General features: G+C 42.5%; 1 protein-coding gene across 7 annotated transcripts in view; it reads left to right on the forward strand.

The window, feature by feature from the left end:
- The first annotated feature begins 1,381 nt into the window (after positions 1 to 1,381).
- The window catches only part of ANKRD26 (ankyrin repeat domain containing 26), a 59,493-nt gene continuing 42,389 nt past the window's right edge, over positions 1,382 to 18,485 (forward strand). For 3 of the 7 annotated variants that reach the window (XM_074600838.1, XM_074601186.1, XM_074601266.1), the window contains exons 1-11: positions 1,399 to 1,840; positions 6,351 to 6,465; positions 6,737 to 6,910; positions 7,022 to 7,128; positions 7,638 to 7,775; positions 8,528 to 8,676; positions 12,326 to 12,376; positions 15,137 to 15,170; positions 15,250 to 15,322; positions 16,586 to 16,646; positions 16,997 to 18,021. In XM_074600838.1, the coding sequence (XP_074456939.1) occupies positions 1,638 to 1,840; positions 6,351 to 6,465; positions 6,737 to 6,910; positions 7,022 to 7,128; positions 7,638 to 7,775; positions 8,528 to 8,676; positions 12,326 to 12,376; positions 15,137 to 15,170; positions 15,250 to 15,322; positions 16,586 to 16,646; positions 16,997 to 18,021 (2,130 nt within the window). In that variant the 5' untranslated portion in view covers positions 1,399 to 1,637. Of the gene's footprint in view, positions 1,841 to 6,350; positions 6,466 to 6,736; positions 6,911 to 7,021; positions 7,129 to 7,637; positions 7,776 to 8,527; positions 8,677 to 12,325; positions 12,377 to 15,136; positions 15,171 to 15,249; positions 15,323 to 16,585; positions 16,647 to 16,996; positions 18,022 to 18,485 lie in introns of all 7 variants that reach the window. The other 4 variants (XM_074601096.1, XM_074601356.1, XM_074600925.1 and 1 more) reach the window with 3 other exon arrangements.

An 18,485-nucleotide genomic window follows, 5' to 3' on the forward strand; every position in this document is an offset into this window, starting at 1 on the left:
GCATGAAGCTGAATTTCAGCCCAATCAGTTACCAAAGCCCCTACCAACTAAAGCTGACTCCTAATCACAGGGGTTTTATTGATACCCTTCTGAAGCATTTGACAGGGACTGTAGGGTCTCCTGGGTCTTGGTTCACAAGTGACCTGTAAAAGAAAAGAGTTTGTGGCTTAGCAAGTGTCCTCTTGAAAAAAGACTGGAGAAGAAGTACTTTCTCCTTGGAAGAGCACAGAGATGGACTGTGTTTACTCTATATTGCCATCTTATAAATGAAATCCTGCCTTTCTTCTAAGATACCTGGAAAACATCTTAGTGGGTTAGAAGGGACCTTAAAGCTCATCCCGTTCCAATCCCCCTACCAGGGGCAGGGACACCTCCCACTAGACCAGGTTGCTCAAAGCCCCATCCAGCCTGGCCTTGAACACTTCTAGGGATGGGGCAGCTTCTCTGGGCAACCTGTTCCAGTGCCTCACCACCTTCACAGTAAAGAATTTCTTCCTAATATCTGATCTAAATTTACCCTTTTCCAGTTTAAAACCATTATCCTTTGTCCTATCACTCCACTCCCTGATAAAGAGACCCTCCCCATCTTCCCTGTAGGCCCCCTTTAGGTACTGGAAGGCCATTATAAGGTCTCCCCAGAGCCTTCTCTTCTCCAGGCTGAACAACCCCAACTCTCTCAGCCTGTCCTCAGGGGAGAGATGCTCCAGCCCTCTGATCATCTTTGTGGCCCTTCTCTGGACCTGCTCCAATAGGTCCATGTCCTTCTTGTGCTGAGGACTCCGGGGCTGGACACAGTACTCTAGGTGGGGTCTCATGTGAGCAGAGTAGAGGGGCAGAATCACTTCCCTCGACCTGCTGGCCCCAGGTCAACCCAGGATGCAGTTGGCTGCCTGGGCTGCAAGGGCACATTGCAGGGTCACATTGAGCTTCTCATCCAAAAACACCCCCGGCACAATTTGCTTCCAAAACAAACCAGGCAGAGCTGGCCCGTGGGCTGGTGGCCCACACCCTGCTGGGGGCCAGCGGGGAACTGCTGCTGCCAGGTACGCTAACGCCCCCAGGAACCCCGCAGCGGCGGTCCCCGAGCGCTCCGTGGGGCGCACAAACCCCCCAGGAACCCACCGGGCCACGACAGACCCCTCGTTGCCCCCGCCGCGCTCGGCAGGGCCGCGTCCAGACGCCTCCTTCCCCTCACCCGCCGTCGTAGCCTGAGGGGGAGAAAGCGACATCACTCACCGTTTGCTACACAAACAACTCACACTGGGAAACCAGCAATTAACTTTAAAGCTGTGTACGCTGGCATCCCGCCCGATATTTGAGCGCCCCGCTAACGCCCCCGCCGCGCATGCGCGGACCCGCCGGCGGAGTGGGCCTTCACCGTCCCCTCGCCTCCTGACCGCGCCTGCGCGGGACGCGCCGTCCTGTGTGGCTGCGGCCGGGGGGCTGCCGCTGTCACCGAGGGGTGCGACCCGGCCCTCGGAGTCTCGGCCCGCCGGCGGTTCGATCCGCAGCAGCCGTAGCGGGCCGAGGCCGCTGCCGGCGGCTCCGCTCCCCTGCCCGGGGCCCGGCACAGCCCGCCGGCTGCCTCCCGCCGTCGCTCCCCTGAGGCGGGACAGTGCCCGTGTCCCCGCCGCGGGATGAAGAGAATCTTCGGGTTCGGGAGGAAGAGGAAGGGGCAGCCGCCGCCCGGCAGCGCCTCCCTGCCCAGCCCCGCTGGTGCCTACGAGCTCCGGCAGAAGGACCTGGGTAAGCTGCATCGCGCGGCCGCCAGCGGCGACCTGGCCCAGGTGCGGCAGGGACTGAAGAAGTCCGGCATCGACGGGCGGGACAAAGCGGAGCGGTAAGGGGGCAAGCAGCGGCGCTGAGGCGGGGTGGGGGGTCCCGGTACAGCCAGGAGCCTCGGGCGCAGCTCAGCGGGGCTGGGGGCGAACGGCCGCCTCGCCGCTGGGAGCGGGAGCGCTGGCTCCGCAGCCGAGCTCGGCCCTCGGCTGGGTGCGGGAATCAGGCTTGTGGTGCCCGAAACCCTCGAGCGTGGCCTAACACGCAACTGTCGCCTCACCCTTTTTTGTCCCGGCCTCATTCCCGGAGTTGTATTTCCTTGCCTAGGGCTGCAGGAGTGGAGGGGATCTGGCAGCAGCCTAACAGAGGTGGGTGGCAGAAGAAGCCTTAGGACCATTCCTCCCAGCCACATTTTGAAGTCAAAGTGCGATGGCATCCATTGCTGTGCATCTTTGAGGGCTTGGCATGTGGCTTCAGTAGTTGAGCCGAGAAAGCTGCACTGCCTCAGCCAGGAGTAACTTAAGGAGAGGTGCTCTGCAGTTAGGAAAGAGTTACAGCACAGAATCACAGCATCACAGAATGGTAGTGGTTGGAAGGGATCTTCAGAGATCATCTAGTCCAATCCCCCTGCCAAAGCAGGGTCATCTAAAGCAGGCTGTACAGGAACACATCTATGCGGGTTTTTAATATCTCCAGAGAAGGATGCTCCACAAGCTCTCTGGGCAGCCTGTTCCAGTGCTCTGCCACCCTCAAAGGAAAGAAGTTTTTCCTCATGTTGAGATGGAATTTCCTGTGTTCCGGCTTGTGCCCATTGCCCCTTGTCCTGTCACCAGGCACCACTGAGAAGAGTCTGGCCTCATCCTCTTGACACCCGTCCTTTAGATATTTATGAGCATTGATGAAGTCCCCTCTCAGTCTTGTCTTCTCCAGGCTAAACAGACCCAGGTGTCTCAGCCTTTCCTCATAAGAAAGGCGCTTCATTCCCTTGATCATCTTTGTAGCCCTCCCCTGGACTCTCTCCAGTAGTTCCCTGTCCTTCTTGAACTATTTTTTCTTGATGCTGCATTCACAGTTGCCTGATGTGCCTTTTGCAACTGTGATGTGGCAGCCAAAGCAACAGTCTGATTTTAGGTGGCAGTTACTTAGTTGTTTGCTCTGAGGCTTTGAGACAGCTGATCGGTACCTTGGATTGGAAGATCAGTGCAGCGACTTGCAGGAGAAGCTGCTTCTTCTGGCAGGTGTTATTGTGTGGGTTTTTTAGTCAAGCACAGCAAATACTTGTCAATTACATCTCAAGGAGAAGCCCTGGGCTGCAGCATAGATCCTAGTGATCCATCGTAAGCACAAGGGAATCAGATGAAGTTTTCAGGTCTTGTGTGCGTCAACCCTTTAATGCCTTTTCTGGAAAGACTCAGAGTCAAAACCTTCATGGTGTACTGAAAAGATGCTGGTTTTATCAGAGCAGCTCAGATTCCTAGGCTGTCTGTCCTGAAGACCGGACTTTTGCCAGACCACTAGCTTATTGCCCTGGAAACACCTAAAGCCACCTAGATTTGTAGGAGAAGCAAGGAAAAGCACAGTAAACATGCACTTTAATAATGTGGGTTGCATGCCTGAGTGTTGCCAATCAGTATTTTCTTATGCAGCTGGAGATAAGGGATGCAGTTTAAGGTTGAGTGCGTTTTGTGCATACTCCATCTGCCTGAGTCAAGGTGCCCAATGACATTTATGGAAATAGCTGCTGATTGTTTTTCTGTTTTTCTTTTTTCCTTCTTACTACCTTCTCTTTCACTGTGTCTGGTTCAGTCAGTCATCAGGTCTTAGCAGACCCTGGAATGAATTTGGTTAGTTTTTGCATTTTGAGTTCATCTTGTCTAGAAATTTGGTCTAGAAAGCTTTGTTTCCCCTGAAAAGATTTCCTTCTGTGTGTCATGCTATTATCAGTGTTATATCTGGGCAAATAAAGTAACACACTGTAAAAAAAACAAGAGACAAGGCAGTTTGTGTACGATAGAGCACTGCGATGGTTTTGGCATGATGCTGAAGAGCTGCTGAAAAGCTGACCTGAGAGTGATTCGGTGGACAGTCTGCATGCTTGCTGCAGCCCTGTACGCTACAGCAGCTATGAGGGTTGCAGGCCCACTTATGCCTCTTAGTGCTTGTGGGTGTGATAGTGTTGTGAGTGACCACCGATGCAGTTGTGTTTCAGAGCTTCATTGTGTCATCCAGAGACTGGTAAGAGTTGACATAATTGGAAATAGATGTAAAGAATAGGAAATGTGAGTGGTAATGGCTAAATGTGTGCATTGTTCATATAATATCTCAGTTCTGCTCCTCAGGACTTCCAAAAGCAAAATCCTGCACATGGCAAGTGTCACACCTACAGGGTCCTTCCATAAAGTGGGTCCTGTAGCCCCCCCAGGACCTCCAAAAAAGTGCACTTGTAACAGCACCAGTTAGGAGCAGGCAGCTTTACAGAGGTGGTCTAGCAAAGCTTTCAGCTTACTGGAAGAGATGGGCAAAACTCAGCACAGAGTTGGAAGCACTGTAGGCATGATGCCAGCTCGTCATGAATCCTGGGTCAAAGCTAATCACCAAGAGAGATTTACGCTGTCAGCTCCCTGTCAGAGTGAACTCTAGAGCTTTTCATTGCTTAGCTTGTAGCTGCTGGGTCATCGGCTCAAGTGCTGTTGGAAGTGCGTGCCACCAACCTGCTGTTTCCCTGTGGTCTCCAGTGGGGTTGTGTTGCAGTTGCTCAGGCATCAGCAATCATATTCTACCCCATGGGTGATCAGCATAGGATTGCAGCAGCAGGAGAAGCAGAGTCTGGGCTGGGTGGCAGAACAGCTTTGGTGTTGCTGGAGGCCTCTTGCACCTACAGGCAACTGTGAACACTTTGATATTCTCTGCGAGCTTGTTTCCTGAAATTAATCTTCTGTGGAGCTCAGCAGGCCTTGCTCCAAGCAGAACCATCTCCTTTCCCGTTGACAGACTGAGAGGCTTGGTTGAGGAGGGCAGCAGTGAGTCCACGGGTTTTCTGAAGGCTTTTCCATTTGCAAAGCTGATAGTGATTCTTCAGGTTTGTCGTGTTTCCTAGTGCTTGGCAGTAGCATGTTTTAGATGATAGTGGACTCTGTCATAACCAGTTCTGTTAGCTTTCAGATAATCTCAGTCAGTCATTTCTTCAGAGGTGAAGGATCCTGCATACTTATGTGGGAATTTCTCAAAAAGTAACAGTAGTCACCTTTGAGGTACTCTTCTGTTAATGCTTCGGTCTGTTCCCTGTTTGTAGCAAGACATCACGAGTTCTTTGAAGTTTTGTGTGTTATGTTGTCCTTGTTGCCATGGAGGAGGCTCATCAACTGCCCTGTAACAAGAAGTATCTGCATTACGAATGGCTGTGTTTCCGCATCACATTTGTGTACCTCTGCTTTTCTGTTCCCACCTAGCCAGTGAGCCGCTGTCTCACAGCAAGGTACCAAAATAATTGCAAGTTTAGTTGAGCATTCCTAAACACAGAGAAGGACCTACCCACAGTGATGCAGTTCAAAACTAGTGCTGGCATCCCCCTCAGTTCTTGAGGAACTGCAGGATTTTTATTGCATCACCTTCAAGGGAGGAAGGTCCCGGCTGTTTTCTAGCTTGTTTCCTGCTCTGTTGGGGTCAGGTGTCCTGCAGACCAGCAGGCACTTTGCCTTCTGCGCAGAGCAAATCTTGTGCTGCTTTTTTGCCTATGGTTTAGGGGGAAATGCATGCAAGGACTTTCTGGGTGATTGTGTCTTTGAGTACAAGCAGGCTGGTTGAATTGCTATCAGACCTAAGATGTTGTGTGATTTGAAGGAGCCCTTTTCTTTCTGGCAAGGCTTTAACTTGAAAAAAAAAAGTTTCCTTTTCTTATGCTGGTCATGTATTGTGGAAATACGGTATTCCCTCCTTGAAGAGGACTTCCTCTGTAGTAGGCTTTTTATGACTATGATAGTTATATGTGTCAGGAAGGTCAATTACTTTCCTGTAGTGAGGATTACAGTGTGCTGTCCAGTTTGCTACATGTTATCAGAGGCACTTTGGTGCAAGCGTGTTCTTGTGTTTGCTGCAGTAGTACACAAGAGAGAAAAAGCCGAAGTTCTCCAAGTTCAGGAAAACACTGATATTCTTGCTATAAAACCCATCTCCTCCATCTCTGATACACTTCTGGCATGTGAATGATCATAAAAAAAACTTAGGGATTTACTTGCCACAGTCCTCAGATTTCCACGCTTTGGTCTCTGTTGCTGTGGCATGTGGGTAGTCCTGCTGGAGGCAGTGACCAATGTCTGGCACAGGAATCTGCTTGTGCAGATTCAGTTCTTCAGTGAAGGAAAAGTCACCTTACTAAGCAGACACCATGGAAAGCTTTTGCTAGCCAGCCTCAGGCATTTGGTGTGCAACTTCTGTTAATGGTGGTGGAATGAGAAGTCTTTTCTTAAGCTTGCTTTTTGCAAAGTGAAACTTATGGCCATATCCATTTATCTCAGTCTGAATCGATTTCTTTAGTTGTCTGTCTGTGCTAATATAATATATTTAATTTTTAGGACACCTTTGCATCTCGCTTGTGCAAGTGGACATGTGGATGTCGTTGCATATCTTGTAGAAAACAAGTGTAAGCTAAATCTTTTTGACAATGATAACAGATCACCACTGATGAAGGTATGTGGAATATGTTATGTATGTGGAAAATGTTATGTTCTGTTCTTGCAAGTGAGGCTTATTGATTATGCATGAAATAATATGTATCTTGCAGGATTCTTTACATACACCTGTGTAGAAACATGCATATTGTAGTTAGGGTGGAGTAGGAGTATGTTACCTAATCTTTGAAGGTGCTTTTATTTTTTAGCATTGTGAGGCTGGGGGAATTGTAACAGAGTGAAATATAAGTGCTGGAAGTTTTTGCTTTTTTTTTCTGTGTTGTTCCCAGGCAGTACAGTGCCAGCAAGAAAAATGTGTGGCTATTCTGCTAGAGCATGGTGCTGACCCGAATCTGGCAGATGCTGATGGCAACACTGCCCTTCACCTGGCTGTCATATCTCCTAATACATCTGTAGCAGGACTGTTACTTGAGCATAATGCCAACATCGATGCCCAGAATAAGGTAATTTTTTACATTTATTAAGGAAGTTATTTCAAAAAGTTGCATTAATATTTCTCTTGAAGTGTTTTTTGACTTTGATTTTTAACTTGATTTATTTATCTGTGCTTTCAGGAGGGATATACCCCGCTTATTCTTGCTGTCTCTGAACACCACGAAGAGATGGTAGACTTTCTCCTTAAAAAAGGAGCTGACGTGCATGCCCGAGATCAGTGTGAAAGGTGAGAAGTTTGTCAAAACTCTGCATAGGCGTTTCCAGTATTCTTTAGGTTGGATTGATGAGAGGCATGGGAATGAGCTTTGAAAAAAAAACAATAGGGAGCCACACAGAAGGAGCTATTTCTGTGTGACTTGTGAAAGCAGGTCTGCACTTGATTGCTGTCATGCCTCAGTGGATGCTTTTCGCATTAGGGATTGCAAAAAGGCATTGCCCGTGGTGGCCTTTCTGGCAGGAAATGTGCCATTAGCTCAGCACCATTGCCTCAATTTGAAAAACCCTCTCCTGCATAGCAGCATAGTTTGTATATAAGTGTTGCCTATGTGGAAGCTTAGTTGTTTTGACTCCTCTCCCATTTTATTGTTGCTCTTAATACCTAATGTGAACTGCTTTGTCTTTCATTCATTTTAAAGTAATGGAGGAAAACACTTTTTTTGAGAACAAGTAGGAATAAAAATAATTACAGTATCTGTGTAAAATAATCTATTTCATATCATGTTTTGGATGTTTCAGAACCCCACTTATGACTGCTGCCTCTGGTGGGGAACTTAATTTGATAAAAATTCTTCTTCGGTATGGTGCTGACGTTTCCCATAAAGACACTAATGGATGGACAGCTGAGGATTATGCTGTTATTCATGGATATTCTAGGTGAATTTTTTACTTTATTGTTAGAATAAGTTGTCAGTTGTCAGCGTGGCTTTTGAACCTTTTTGGTAACAGCACCAAGGTTTAATGGTGTGTTGAGACCTGTCAGTGCTCAGTGATGTCTTCTGATATGTATCATTCCTGTGTCCAGTGCTAATTTGGAAGTTGAGGAAAATTTACACCCAGAATTCTCAGTGAGATTTCAAGTTTTGTTGCTAAGCTCACATCTGCCCAATATAATCTCTAAAAAGGGCCAGTATCCTACAGTTTTCCAGAGGTGGAACTTGGCAAACTGAAATGCATGTAAACCCTCTCTCCAGACCAGCACCGTTATCCTTACTGACTTCCACTACAATGACCAGCAACTACTGTCCGATACCCCTTTTGTTAAAATCTTGAGCAGTTCTACTCTTCTTATGCATAGCTTTGAACCTGTGGCTGTTCCTTCTTTAAGGTGGTTATGTGTGCTTAAAAGCTAGGCTGAAAAAGATGTGCCACGCAGGAGTTAATAACTTTGTAGGTATAAATATACATCTATAGTATGAACATCACTGGAGTGATTATTGAAGTATGTAACAGTCATGCAGTAAGTGCTGTGTGTATTACCTTTAGCGAATACATATGAGTATATGACTTCATATGGCTATGAATATGTATAGGATGGATAAGAAGTGGCTGTTAACTATACTGCTAAATGGTGGATGCAAGTATGTGGTTATTTTTACCAAATATATTTCGTTTCTTTCTCTATTTAGCCTTAGTACACAACTGGCAGAGTACACAGACTGGGAAAACACAGGAGAAGCTTCTGCAGGTGGTGCACAAGGCATCATGGTACCAAGCACTCCTTGCCGGGTGGGAGCTGCTGGCTTTACGTTGGGTGCACCTGCTGTAGACAGAGGAGGTAGGATCCTTAACCATGGAGAAGCTCATGAGGAAAATCACTGTGGCCTTTTCTTTAGGTGGTTTGTATTGTTAAGCTTATTGTGTTTACCATTGACTTTAGCAGAGGCATCAGATGCAGTAGCACAGGAAGTTCTGTGCATGTGCTTATTTGTTGCTAGGTGGAGGTGCTTCTTGTCAGACTGTGAAGGCAGTTGTGATTTGTGTGCTACGTGTCCACTTATAGGGTTGTTGCCTTCTGCCCATCAGATTGTCCATCTATATAGGTGTTCCCGTAGAGACAGAGAAGGGGCACAGGAAAGGAACTAGACAATAGTGGTTTTGTTTTTCAGGTGTGTACTTTTTACCTATAGATGGCTATTCAGATTGTAAAAATCCAATTGCAAAAGCAGTAGGTTCATTCTGAGTAGTTGTTCAGCTTTCTGTAGTTGGGAAGCAACAGATGAGTTAGCAGATAGATACGTGTCTTGTTGATTTCCACTGAGTTTGTGTGTCTTTGTTTTAAGATTAATAGTTTCACCTGCACTAAGCTCCTTCTAGTGAGTCATTTTGTTTCTTGGCATCAGTTACAATTGTTTCAGTGTAGGTGCTGTAGAGACATATTTAGGAAAAACAGTCTTGGAAAAGTAACTGTGTTAGCAACAGCAATGTAGTGTCTGCATATACCATATCTTCTTGGACGTAGTTTGATTTACAATAAAAATAATGCTTATCTTCCAGTTCCAGAAATTTTATGAAATAAATTTTGAAAAAATCCATATTACCTTGTGGTCCAGAAAAAAAAATAAATTGCCTTTTGATCAAAAAATTAACTTCTTCAGTGAGTTTTTAAAATCTAGGCTATGCTTATGAGCTCACATAGCCCTAGAGGAATCTTGTAAAATCAATATTTTAATATAAATGGAATTGTTTGTCTTGTACTTTGCATCTCACGCCCTACAGTGGGAGGTTTTATTCTATCTGTTTTTTTAAGGGTGTTATATCAGAACTGTGTGGCAAATGGGCAGCAGACAGTGTTCAAACACAGTTCATTACTCCTTTTTTAAATATGTCAAGAAATATGAGCAAAACATGGGATATTTTTACTCATTGACTTTTCCCAGATATGGGAATTTAATTTAGAGCCAAACTTTGTTCCTTTGACTTGGGAATAGTTGCTTTGATCTAATTGGAGATTTGTAAAGTTTCTTGATAGATTGAAGGAGGAATTTTTGGTTGGTTGGTTGGTTTTGGTGGCTTTGGTTGCTGTTGGTGGTGGGTTTTTTTTGGAAAGGACTTCGTATAGGTAGCGAAATGTTGCTTTCACTCGAAGAGCACTGTCTGTTACTACCTCCCATGCATGAAGATAATGGCTGTGCTACCACGTAATGTCTGACAGGCCTGGGTTATTTTAAACTATGTGGCTTGAAGAATAATATGATTCCAAAACTGACATCCTCTCAGGGAAATGTGCGTTCTTGAACAAAATTATTTGCCCCATTCCTTGAAAATTATAATACCACCAATGTAAATCCCCAATATGATGGGAAATCTTTACTTCTTGTCTTCATTTGAAGAGGCATAGTAAGTGTGAAGAGCATGTTACACAGGTTAAGGGCTTGGGAGAAGAGTATGCTCACTTCTCAGTCTGTTTCTAGTAGGGCTTGATTTTCTTCTAAGTAGTATGAATCCTTTTCTCCTTGTGCTCATTCTCTTAAAAGATGACCCCAGCATGTTGAGCGAGGGAGATTAGTAGCATATAGGGGACATTTATTGGCATTAATTCTGCAGTCTCTGGCTTGCACCCAAAAAGCACAGGTGCATCATGAGAGTCCCTTTGATATGCTGTAGTAACAGGCTTTGAAGCTTCCGTTAGAGGAGAAGCTGGGATGATCTTGAGAGACCAGAGAAACACCCGCTTTGGAATTCTTTTCTTTTGCTCTTCTGTGCTATTTTTGTGGGATCTTCAATGTTGTTCTTATTCCTTTTGCTGCTTTTGCACTTGTTGAACAGTCTCCAAAATATTCTCCTCTAATAAGCAAGTCAGCATATTTAAGAAGTTGGCTCATGCTTATTTAAATGTTTACTTTTTGTCAGAACATGAACCTTTTTAATAATCACAGACAGGTTTGCAAAAACCTCCAAAAGAATGGCTTCCAGCTCTGACATATTGAATGACAGACTTTTTAGATTTGAAGTTAGAATTTCTTTGGCAAAACATAGTAATTATACAATTTTTCTGAAGGCAAGGATTCAGATTTCTAGTATGTCTGCAGTAGCAGCTTTTTTTTAGCTATTCCACTGCATATTGTTGTATTATTCCTTCAGTGTTTCCCTGAGTTCCTACAGAAACTGTTGGGTTTTTATCGTAAAAAAAGATGAAGAGAAACGAGGGCTTCAGTGTGAGTTACATCACCTGAGGTCAGGAAAAGTTGTCCTGTAACACCTTTTAGAAATCTGAGAAATGGAGAAAAGATGAGAAACCATCTTGAGTTCCTTTCTTAACTCTTTAAGTGTATGTTTTTTGATAGAAGTCCTTTTGTCCCATCCATTCCTTGTATTTGTGGTAAAATCGATATAAGCAGGACTCCCTTATGCTCTGAGACAAATGTTATAGCCTTGCCAAGGAGAAATTTGGTGTGGGGTAGCTGCAATAACAGAACCACACCATTTGTTGACTTAAAATATAAAATTCTACTAAGTAGAATGGGTAGAGTAGGTGGATAGTGATTTCTATTCTAAAACTTCTGTTCCACAGCACGTTTGTGTGTATATGCACACAAACACACATGCATGACACTCACACCAGTCAATACACCCGTTTTGGTCCAGCTGTGGCCTGCCATATAGCGCTGGGGGAACAGCATATTCATTCTGATGGCTTGTGGCATCTTTTTTCTGGCTTTTTCTGGTGGCATAGCTTCTGTATGTGAACAGTTCAGCAAGGTCAAATCAATATAAGCAGGACTCTTATCTTCAAGCTGAGGTAGAAAGGTCCCATGTTTGCATCAGGTACCAACTGACACAACTTTTAAAGTGGGATGGTTTAAGCGACAGGTTTCTGGGTTGCCTTTTTTAGCAAGGGATAAAAAACATACTAAAACTATAACTTGAGTGAATGTAAATAACATAATGTCTAGAAGTTGTGTGGTGATGTGAGTACTGAGAGCCAGTATTTCCTTCAAAATTTCTGAATAGTATATCTCCAAAGTTTAGTTGTTGACACCTAAGGATTTTTGGGATGCCTAGGGCAGGGATTTTAAGTGTGCTGTATGTATAAATCACTCTACAAATATGAAGGAATTGCATTTGCAGTCTGTGCTAGACAAGGACTAGTCAGGTTGAGGAAAATACAAAGTTGGCAGTAGAGTAAATTTCTGGTAATCTCTTTCAGTATTTCAAAATACTGGAGTATGGGTATTTTACATGGAGCAAGTAAATTTTAGTTACACTGACACTGTCCCTTAAGAGTAGAGTTCTGTAGACTGTGATTGGTTTTGTTTGTAGCACGTGTAACTGTAGAGTAGGCTGATAGTCACAGTAGCTGACGGTCCCATTGCTATAGCTTTGTTGATGTACTGCTTATGTTTTCCAAATTTCTGGGAATTCAAATTTATTCTGATGTCATTGTTTCATCTGTCCTTTCCATGCCTTTTCCTAAATGGATATAGGAATGCAACAATCTCCTAACCAGTCATCAAGAACAGGAAAATCAAGGAAAGGTATTCTGTACAGTAGCATTTCAAATATGAAACATGTTGTATGATATACAAATATTAACACATCTATGATGTTTATTATCTTGGATGTCCCTATTTTGATAGTTTTGATTTTATAAATTAGATTCGAGAGCAGGCTTTGAGGGCTTTTTGTTTGTTTGCATGTTTTGCATGAGTCCTTTATTACAGAACTGAGTGTTTGCTTTGTGTCGTTAGTGCTAGTAAATAATTTTTTTTAAAATATGTTCTTCTGTTACTCCAAAATTTAAATGGACTTAAATTAAAGTGGAAACAAGCAATCCCCAGAGACTACTTTTTTAGATCCCATTTCTATGGTAGGGCATCAAGGTCTGTCTGAAAGCTAGCTCATGAACTTCCTATCTTGCCTGCTAAAGGACAGTGTGACCTGGTTTTAATCATTGCTTAAAGTTACTATACATTGAAAGCAAAAGTTCAGATAACTTATTTAACTGGTTTGATAAATTATAACTGTACTCATTGAAAATATAACTGAAGTCATAACCAACTGTTCCACACTATCAACCCAGATCTGAGAGACAGATTTTTATTCAGGTTGGGAGGTTAGTAGGTAGATTAGACTGCTGGTACCAAGTGAGTTAAAAGAAAAGAAAACTGTACTATGTAGAGCTAATTAATATTTTAAAATATTATGTGTTTGTAACAGGAAACATTAAAAATCAGAGACTGTGTTGGTATTTTAATGGTTTTAGCTTGTCCTCGCACTGGAAGTTTCAGCCTCTTTAAGTTTTGTCTACATGACATGTCAACACTGAACACGTACACTGTATTTCATTGTCTGAAAGCCCTGTTCATGTCAGGAGATGTACTCATCAAAGTTCCCACATAAACACTGTCTTTAGGACAAACAAAATTTCCATGCTCGTTAGTGGTTTACTGGTAGTATAGGAGATGTCTTCAGGTGTGATAAGCCTTTGTTTCCTTTTCCCTTTAATGATTTTGACCAAGACCTCAGTTTAGTTGTGCGACTTTATGGAAGGTCACCAATCTCCTGTTTATAAGCAATTTCATTTTATTATGATAGTTTAAAAAAATCAGTTATTGAGAATTTGAGGAACACTGAAATAGCCACTATGTGGAGGTTGTATTTGTTGGTTTTTTCCCTTCTGTCTTGGGAATTGAAGAGCCCTTTTATTTCATCTTAATAATTTTTGATAGCTGAGAGGGTTTAGCACTGTTCAGGGTGGATTCTAGCGTTTGGATTTCATTAGTATATCAGTGATGTGCTAGAGTGCACTCTCATTGAGTTTGCAAATGGCCCCAAATTGGAGGGATCAGTAGATATGCTTCAGCACAGCGCTGCCGTTCAGAAGGACCTTGGCAAGCTGGGTAAATGGACAGTTGGGCCTGTCTTACAAAATTCAGCAAGGGCAAATGCTAAGTCCTGCACATGGAAAGGAACAACCACTTGCTACAAAACATGCTGGGACTGCCTGGCTGGGGAGCTGCTTTGCTGAGAAGGCCCAGAGGGTCTTGTCAGAGAAGGAGCTGAGAACAAGGCAGCAGGGTACCCTGGCAACTGAGGAGGTCAGCGGTGTCCTGGGCTGTATTAAAAGCAGCATAGCCAAGAGATTGAGAAAAGTGGTTGTCCACCTCTACTGGGCATTCGCTGGATTGTGTCCAGCTCCCTGGGTATAATTTTGAACCTCCAGTGCAAGAGAGATTCAACAGTGAGCAAGTTCAGTGGAGGGCCACCAAACTCATCAGGGACAGGAGTACTTGCTCTTTGAGGAGAGATTGAGGAAACTGGGCTTGTTCAGCCTAGAGAAGAGGCAGCTTTGAAGGGGACCTAGCAGCAGTTTCAAGTACATATGAGCAAAAGACAAAGCCAGGTGCATGACGGAGCAGGCGGAGATACAAGAGGCATAAATGGAAACAAGAGTTTCTAATTGGATGTGAGAAGCTTCACAGAGAAGCTGTACAGTCTCCTTCCTCGGAGGTGTTCAAGGCCGGGCTGGATAAAGCCCTAAGCAACCTTACCTGACCTTAGCTGAGCCTGCTTTGAGGTGGTGGTTGGCTAGGAGACTTCCTGAGGTCCCTTCTGACCTGATTTATCCTATGATCCTATGTGCAAATTGCCTTCATAACACTGATGAAAGCTTGTAGCATAGAATGCCTTGGTTATGCCTCTTTTGTCTGTTGAATACCCTTCTTGGTGCAATGTAGAGAACTGCTGGTGATTCTTCTACCTGAAGATAAGCTTTAGATCTTGATTATGCTTTTTGATTTTATTTACCTTTTCAGAAGAATCTGTAACTGGTTAGAGCAGCAGATAGTATAGTATATAGCATAATGTTATACATAATGTTACATAAAATAGTAAAATCTCTGCATGTGGTTTGTACGTGTAATACGAGTACTTCAGAGGTTCGTTTACTTGCTGTCTTGCTAAACCACCACCATTTTTTTGTTAACTGTTTACTAATATAGCATATCATGCTGTGTTATTTTTTTTTTAGCTTAAAGATGTTTCTTAAACTTCTAGGTATAAGAGTACAAAGGAGATATAATGCTGGTCTTTGTTTTCTTTTTTTAAATTCAATATGGCTTGAAGAAGCAGTTGTTTTGGAAATGGATTCATTCATGCTGTCTTGTGTTGAATTGACTACACAAAGTTTCATGCTGTAATGACCTGTAGAATTGTCCGTGTTAAATGTTTATATGTACTGGTTAATTTTTAGTATGCCAAAACTAATTTCAACATGTCAATTAATGTTTGAACAGCAATAGATGACTTTTCCCAAGGAGACTCAATAAGGTGAGACTTTAAAAATACCTAACACTTACCTGAGGAATTATTTGAGAGAGACAGTACTCATTTTGCTTTGCTTTTTAAGAAGCTCTGAGAAAGAGGGGAGTGATGACAGTTGGCATACTTCTGAGGAAGAAGAACTCGATTTTACTCCCAAGGTATGGTGCCTTTACAGGAAAAAATATCCTGTAAAAATAAGTGATTTGATGGAAAGTTTTCTCTGGGATTGAAAGAAACTGCAGTTCCAGCCAATATTGTTTTCTCCTTAGAAGCAGTCTCTGGCCTGCCAGGCTTTCTTCTGCTGTGAGTTTTTCCTAAAAGACCTGTAGCTGTGGCAGAGCATGCAGTAGATTTGTGGCTTGGGGCAAAAGAGCAGTAGGTGACGAGATAAACAGCAACATTATTTTATTTGTTCTCATTCATTTGAGTCAGATTTGCAGACCCTGAAAGTTTATAAGTTACTATTATAACATATTCTGTTCTCCAAACATTGTTTCCTGTAAATTTGGTGATAGAATCCTAACTGATAAATAAAAAGGGTATTTATTTATCAAGTTCTACTGAAATCCTTCATCACCTAGTTCTCCTTTCCTCCTCGTCAGGTTCCTCAAGAGCACTCAATGGATGAGTTACTCAAATGGGTCGTCTTTTTTCTTCTATGAGATGGCATTCCTTGCTTGCATGTAATCTCACACTGCATGTTTTCCCTCTTTTTTTTTTTTTTTTTTGAATGCTCAGGTAGTATTCTTTTTGTCAGATACAAGCTCTCGCGCCTACTGTTTTTACTAATGTTTTGAAGGATTATCACCTTCTGCGGTGATGTCTGGAGCATCTATTCTGTTGCATTGGGATTATGCAGTGATAAGGAACCTGAGTGCGGTAGTTAAACCCACTCTGTAAAGCTCGAGATGCAAGCATGTTTAGTGTTAACACTGTTTCATTTTCTTGCACTGATTTAAATAGGAAAGATGCATTTTTCTGGCATGGTTTTGAAACTTAGGGATATTTTAGCAAGTGTACTTGCAGGGACTAATTTATGCATTAAGTCTAGGAGTCTTAACAGTTATTTGCATTGTGTATATTTGCAAGTAAGCATCCTGAAACTGCAATCTTAAATATATCTGAATTTTACTTAAGTATTACAAATATTAAAAACAGATTTTTAGAACTGGTATGCATGTAGTTTTGTCAACAGTTTGCAGAAGGGTGCCTGCACAGTGTTTTGGGCCAAAATGCTCACTGAATTGCATATGTGAGAAGTGTTTGTCTAGTTAGAACTGTAGGATGGAGCCAGCACCTGAGCACTATCAAAAGGACAGCTTGATTTTATTTACTGGTAAAGATTTGATGTGAACAAAGGATTTGTTGTTACTGTTTTTAAAAAAAAATATTTTTTTGCTTAAATAAATCTTTATTTACAGAAGCTGCAGAAGCCAAACTTGACACTGTTAATGAATGCTTCCCAGCAGTTCAGGAAAAACAGTAAGCTATTTGGAAAAGATTGCATGATATACTGATATATAAAAGTAGACTTGATAAATAGATTTTTTTTTATACTTTTTTTTTCTATAGTAAATGACAGAAGTAGTATTTTGAAAACACAGCATTTATTTTTTTCTGAAATTACTAAGTCATATTGTTAAAATGCAGATATTAATCCCTTCCTAAGCCTTTGTCCCTGGTCAAGTCCTTCCTCCGTCCTACCCATTCCTTACCTGGCTCCTTTTCCAGACATTCCCAGATGACTCCTCTGCTGTGCATTAATCTGGTAACATACATATTTACATAACTCCTTTTGTTAACACGCATTTTCCTTTTTCTTGTGCTTTAAGGTGATGGTGATGGTTCTAGAATTGAAAGTCCTAAGTCACCAAAGAAAACCCTCAAAAAAGGAACCCCATCAGATGCAAACCTGAACAAAGGAGAACGTGGAGAATTGTTGAATCGAGATGCCTCAGACGCAAGCAACCTGGAGGAAGAAGAATTGGAGGAGGAGGAGGAGGAGGAGGATGAAAATGACAATGGAGATGATGATGAAGATTCTGAGGAGGAAGAGGAAGAAGAAGAAGAAGAAGAGGAGGATGAAGATCTTACTCAAGATGAAAAAGAGGAGGAAGATGTGGAAGATGAAGAAACTCAGTCTAATGACATACTGGAGGAGGAGCAGGGGGAGAAAACAGACCCTAAAGGGGAAATTAACCAGAAATTGAAGTATTTTAGTAACACTAAGTATGAAGGGGAAGCTCGGTGTGGAACTGGAGATGTCTGCAATGATGATGATAAAATAAGTAAAGAACTTGATAAAAAAGTGGAGGAATCTGTTGATACTCCTGTGTCTTTTATAGCTGGGTGTTATGAAAGGTTGCAAGAAAATATAACTGCCATGTCTCCAAAGAGAATGAATAATGAAGTATCTTACAAGTCAGTACCGAAACAAGCTGTCTTTCAAAATCTAAATAATTTGCAAGATACATGTGAAAGCTGGAACAGGAAAAGCTTGATTCAGGAGAACTTTCACAGAAATGCTGACTCCTGTTTTGCAGACTCTGAAATGCCAGACTGGAAAAAAGAGATACCTCAGCCTCTCCCAGATAGTTGTAGTCTTAAGGAGAAAAAGTCAAGCTTCAGTGATGGCTTTGAAAGTGGTAATAATTCTTTGTCGGCAGCAAAAAACCCAAGACTTGAAAGTCAAAGACCAAACTCTGTCTTTCTTGAACATGTGGATGATGAAGATACTGACAAAGAGCAATATGAAGTAGATGATAAAGTCTGTGAAGCACTGAAAGAAGAAAGTGAAAACTTGCGCTTAAAGAGGCATGAGGAAAATTTAAGAGCAGCATTTCACTCAAGCACCAAAGTAAGTATATAGGGATGATTCAATCACAAGGGTATTTTTCTAAGGGTAATATAGGTAAGAAATAGATGGTAAACTGGATTCCTGTTGATACTTATTCTACATATATATCCATCTTTTGGTCATTCTTTTTGGATATTAGAAAATGTTGTATGCCTTGACAAAGCGATTTCTCAGGTATAAGAATAATATCAGGCAGTGTTTTCAATATTTTTTTCTATTGGCTACAGTGATTTTGCAGGAAAAAGAATAGCCAGTAGACTTTTTCTGGAATCAATTAAAATTTTCTCAGTTGTATGTACAGATGTTATCTGTGAAGATTTACTGCCATTTAGTAAAATTCAAGGTGCGATATCTGAAAGTGAGGAAACAAAAAGAAGTTTCAGTAAGATAGAGAGCAGGAAGCTACTGATTTTCCTTGGAGCAAAGTAGGGTAAAAGAAGGAATGTGTTCCAGAGTGATGTAAC

This window comes from Larus michahellis, chromosome 1 (genome assembly GCF_964199755.1).
Source record: "Larus michahellis chromosome 1, bLarMic1.1, whole genome shotgun sequence".
Taxonomy (NCBI): domain Eukaryota; kingdom Metazoa; phylum Chordata; class Aves; order Charadriiformes; family Laridae; genus Larus; species Larus michahellis.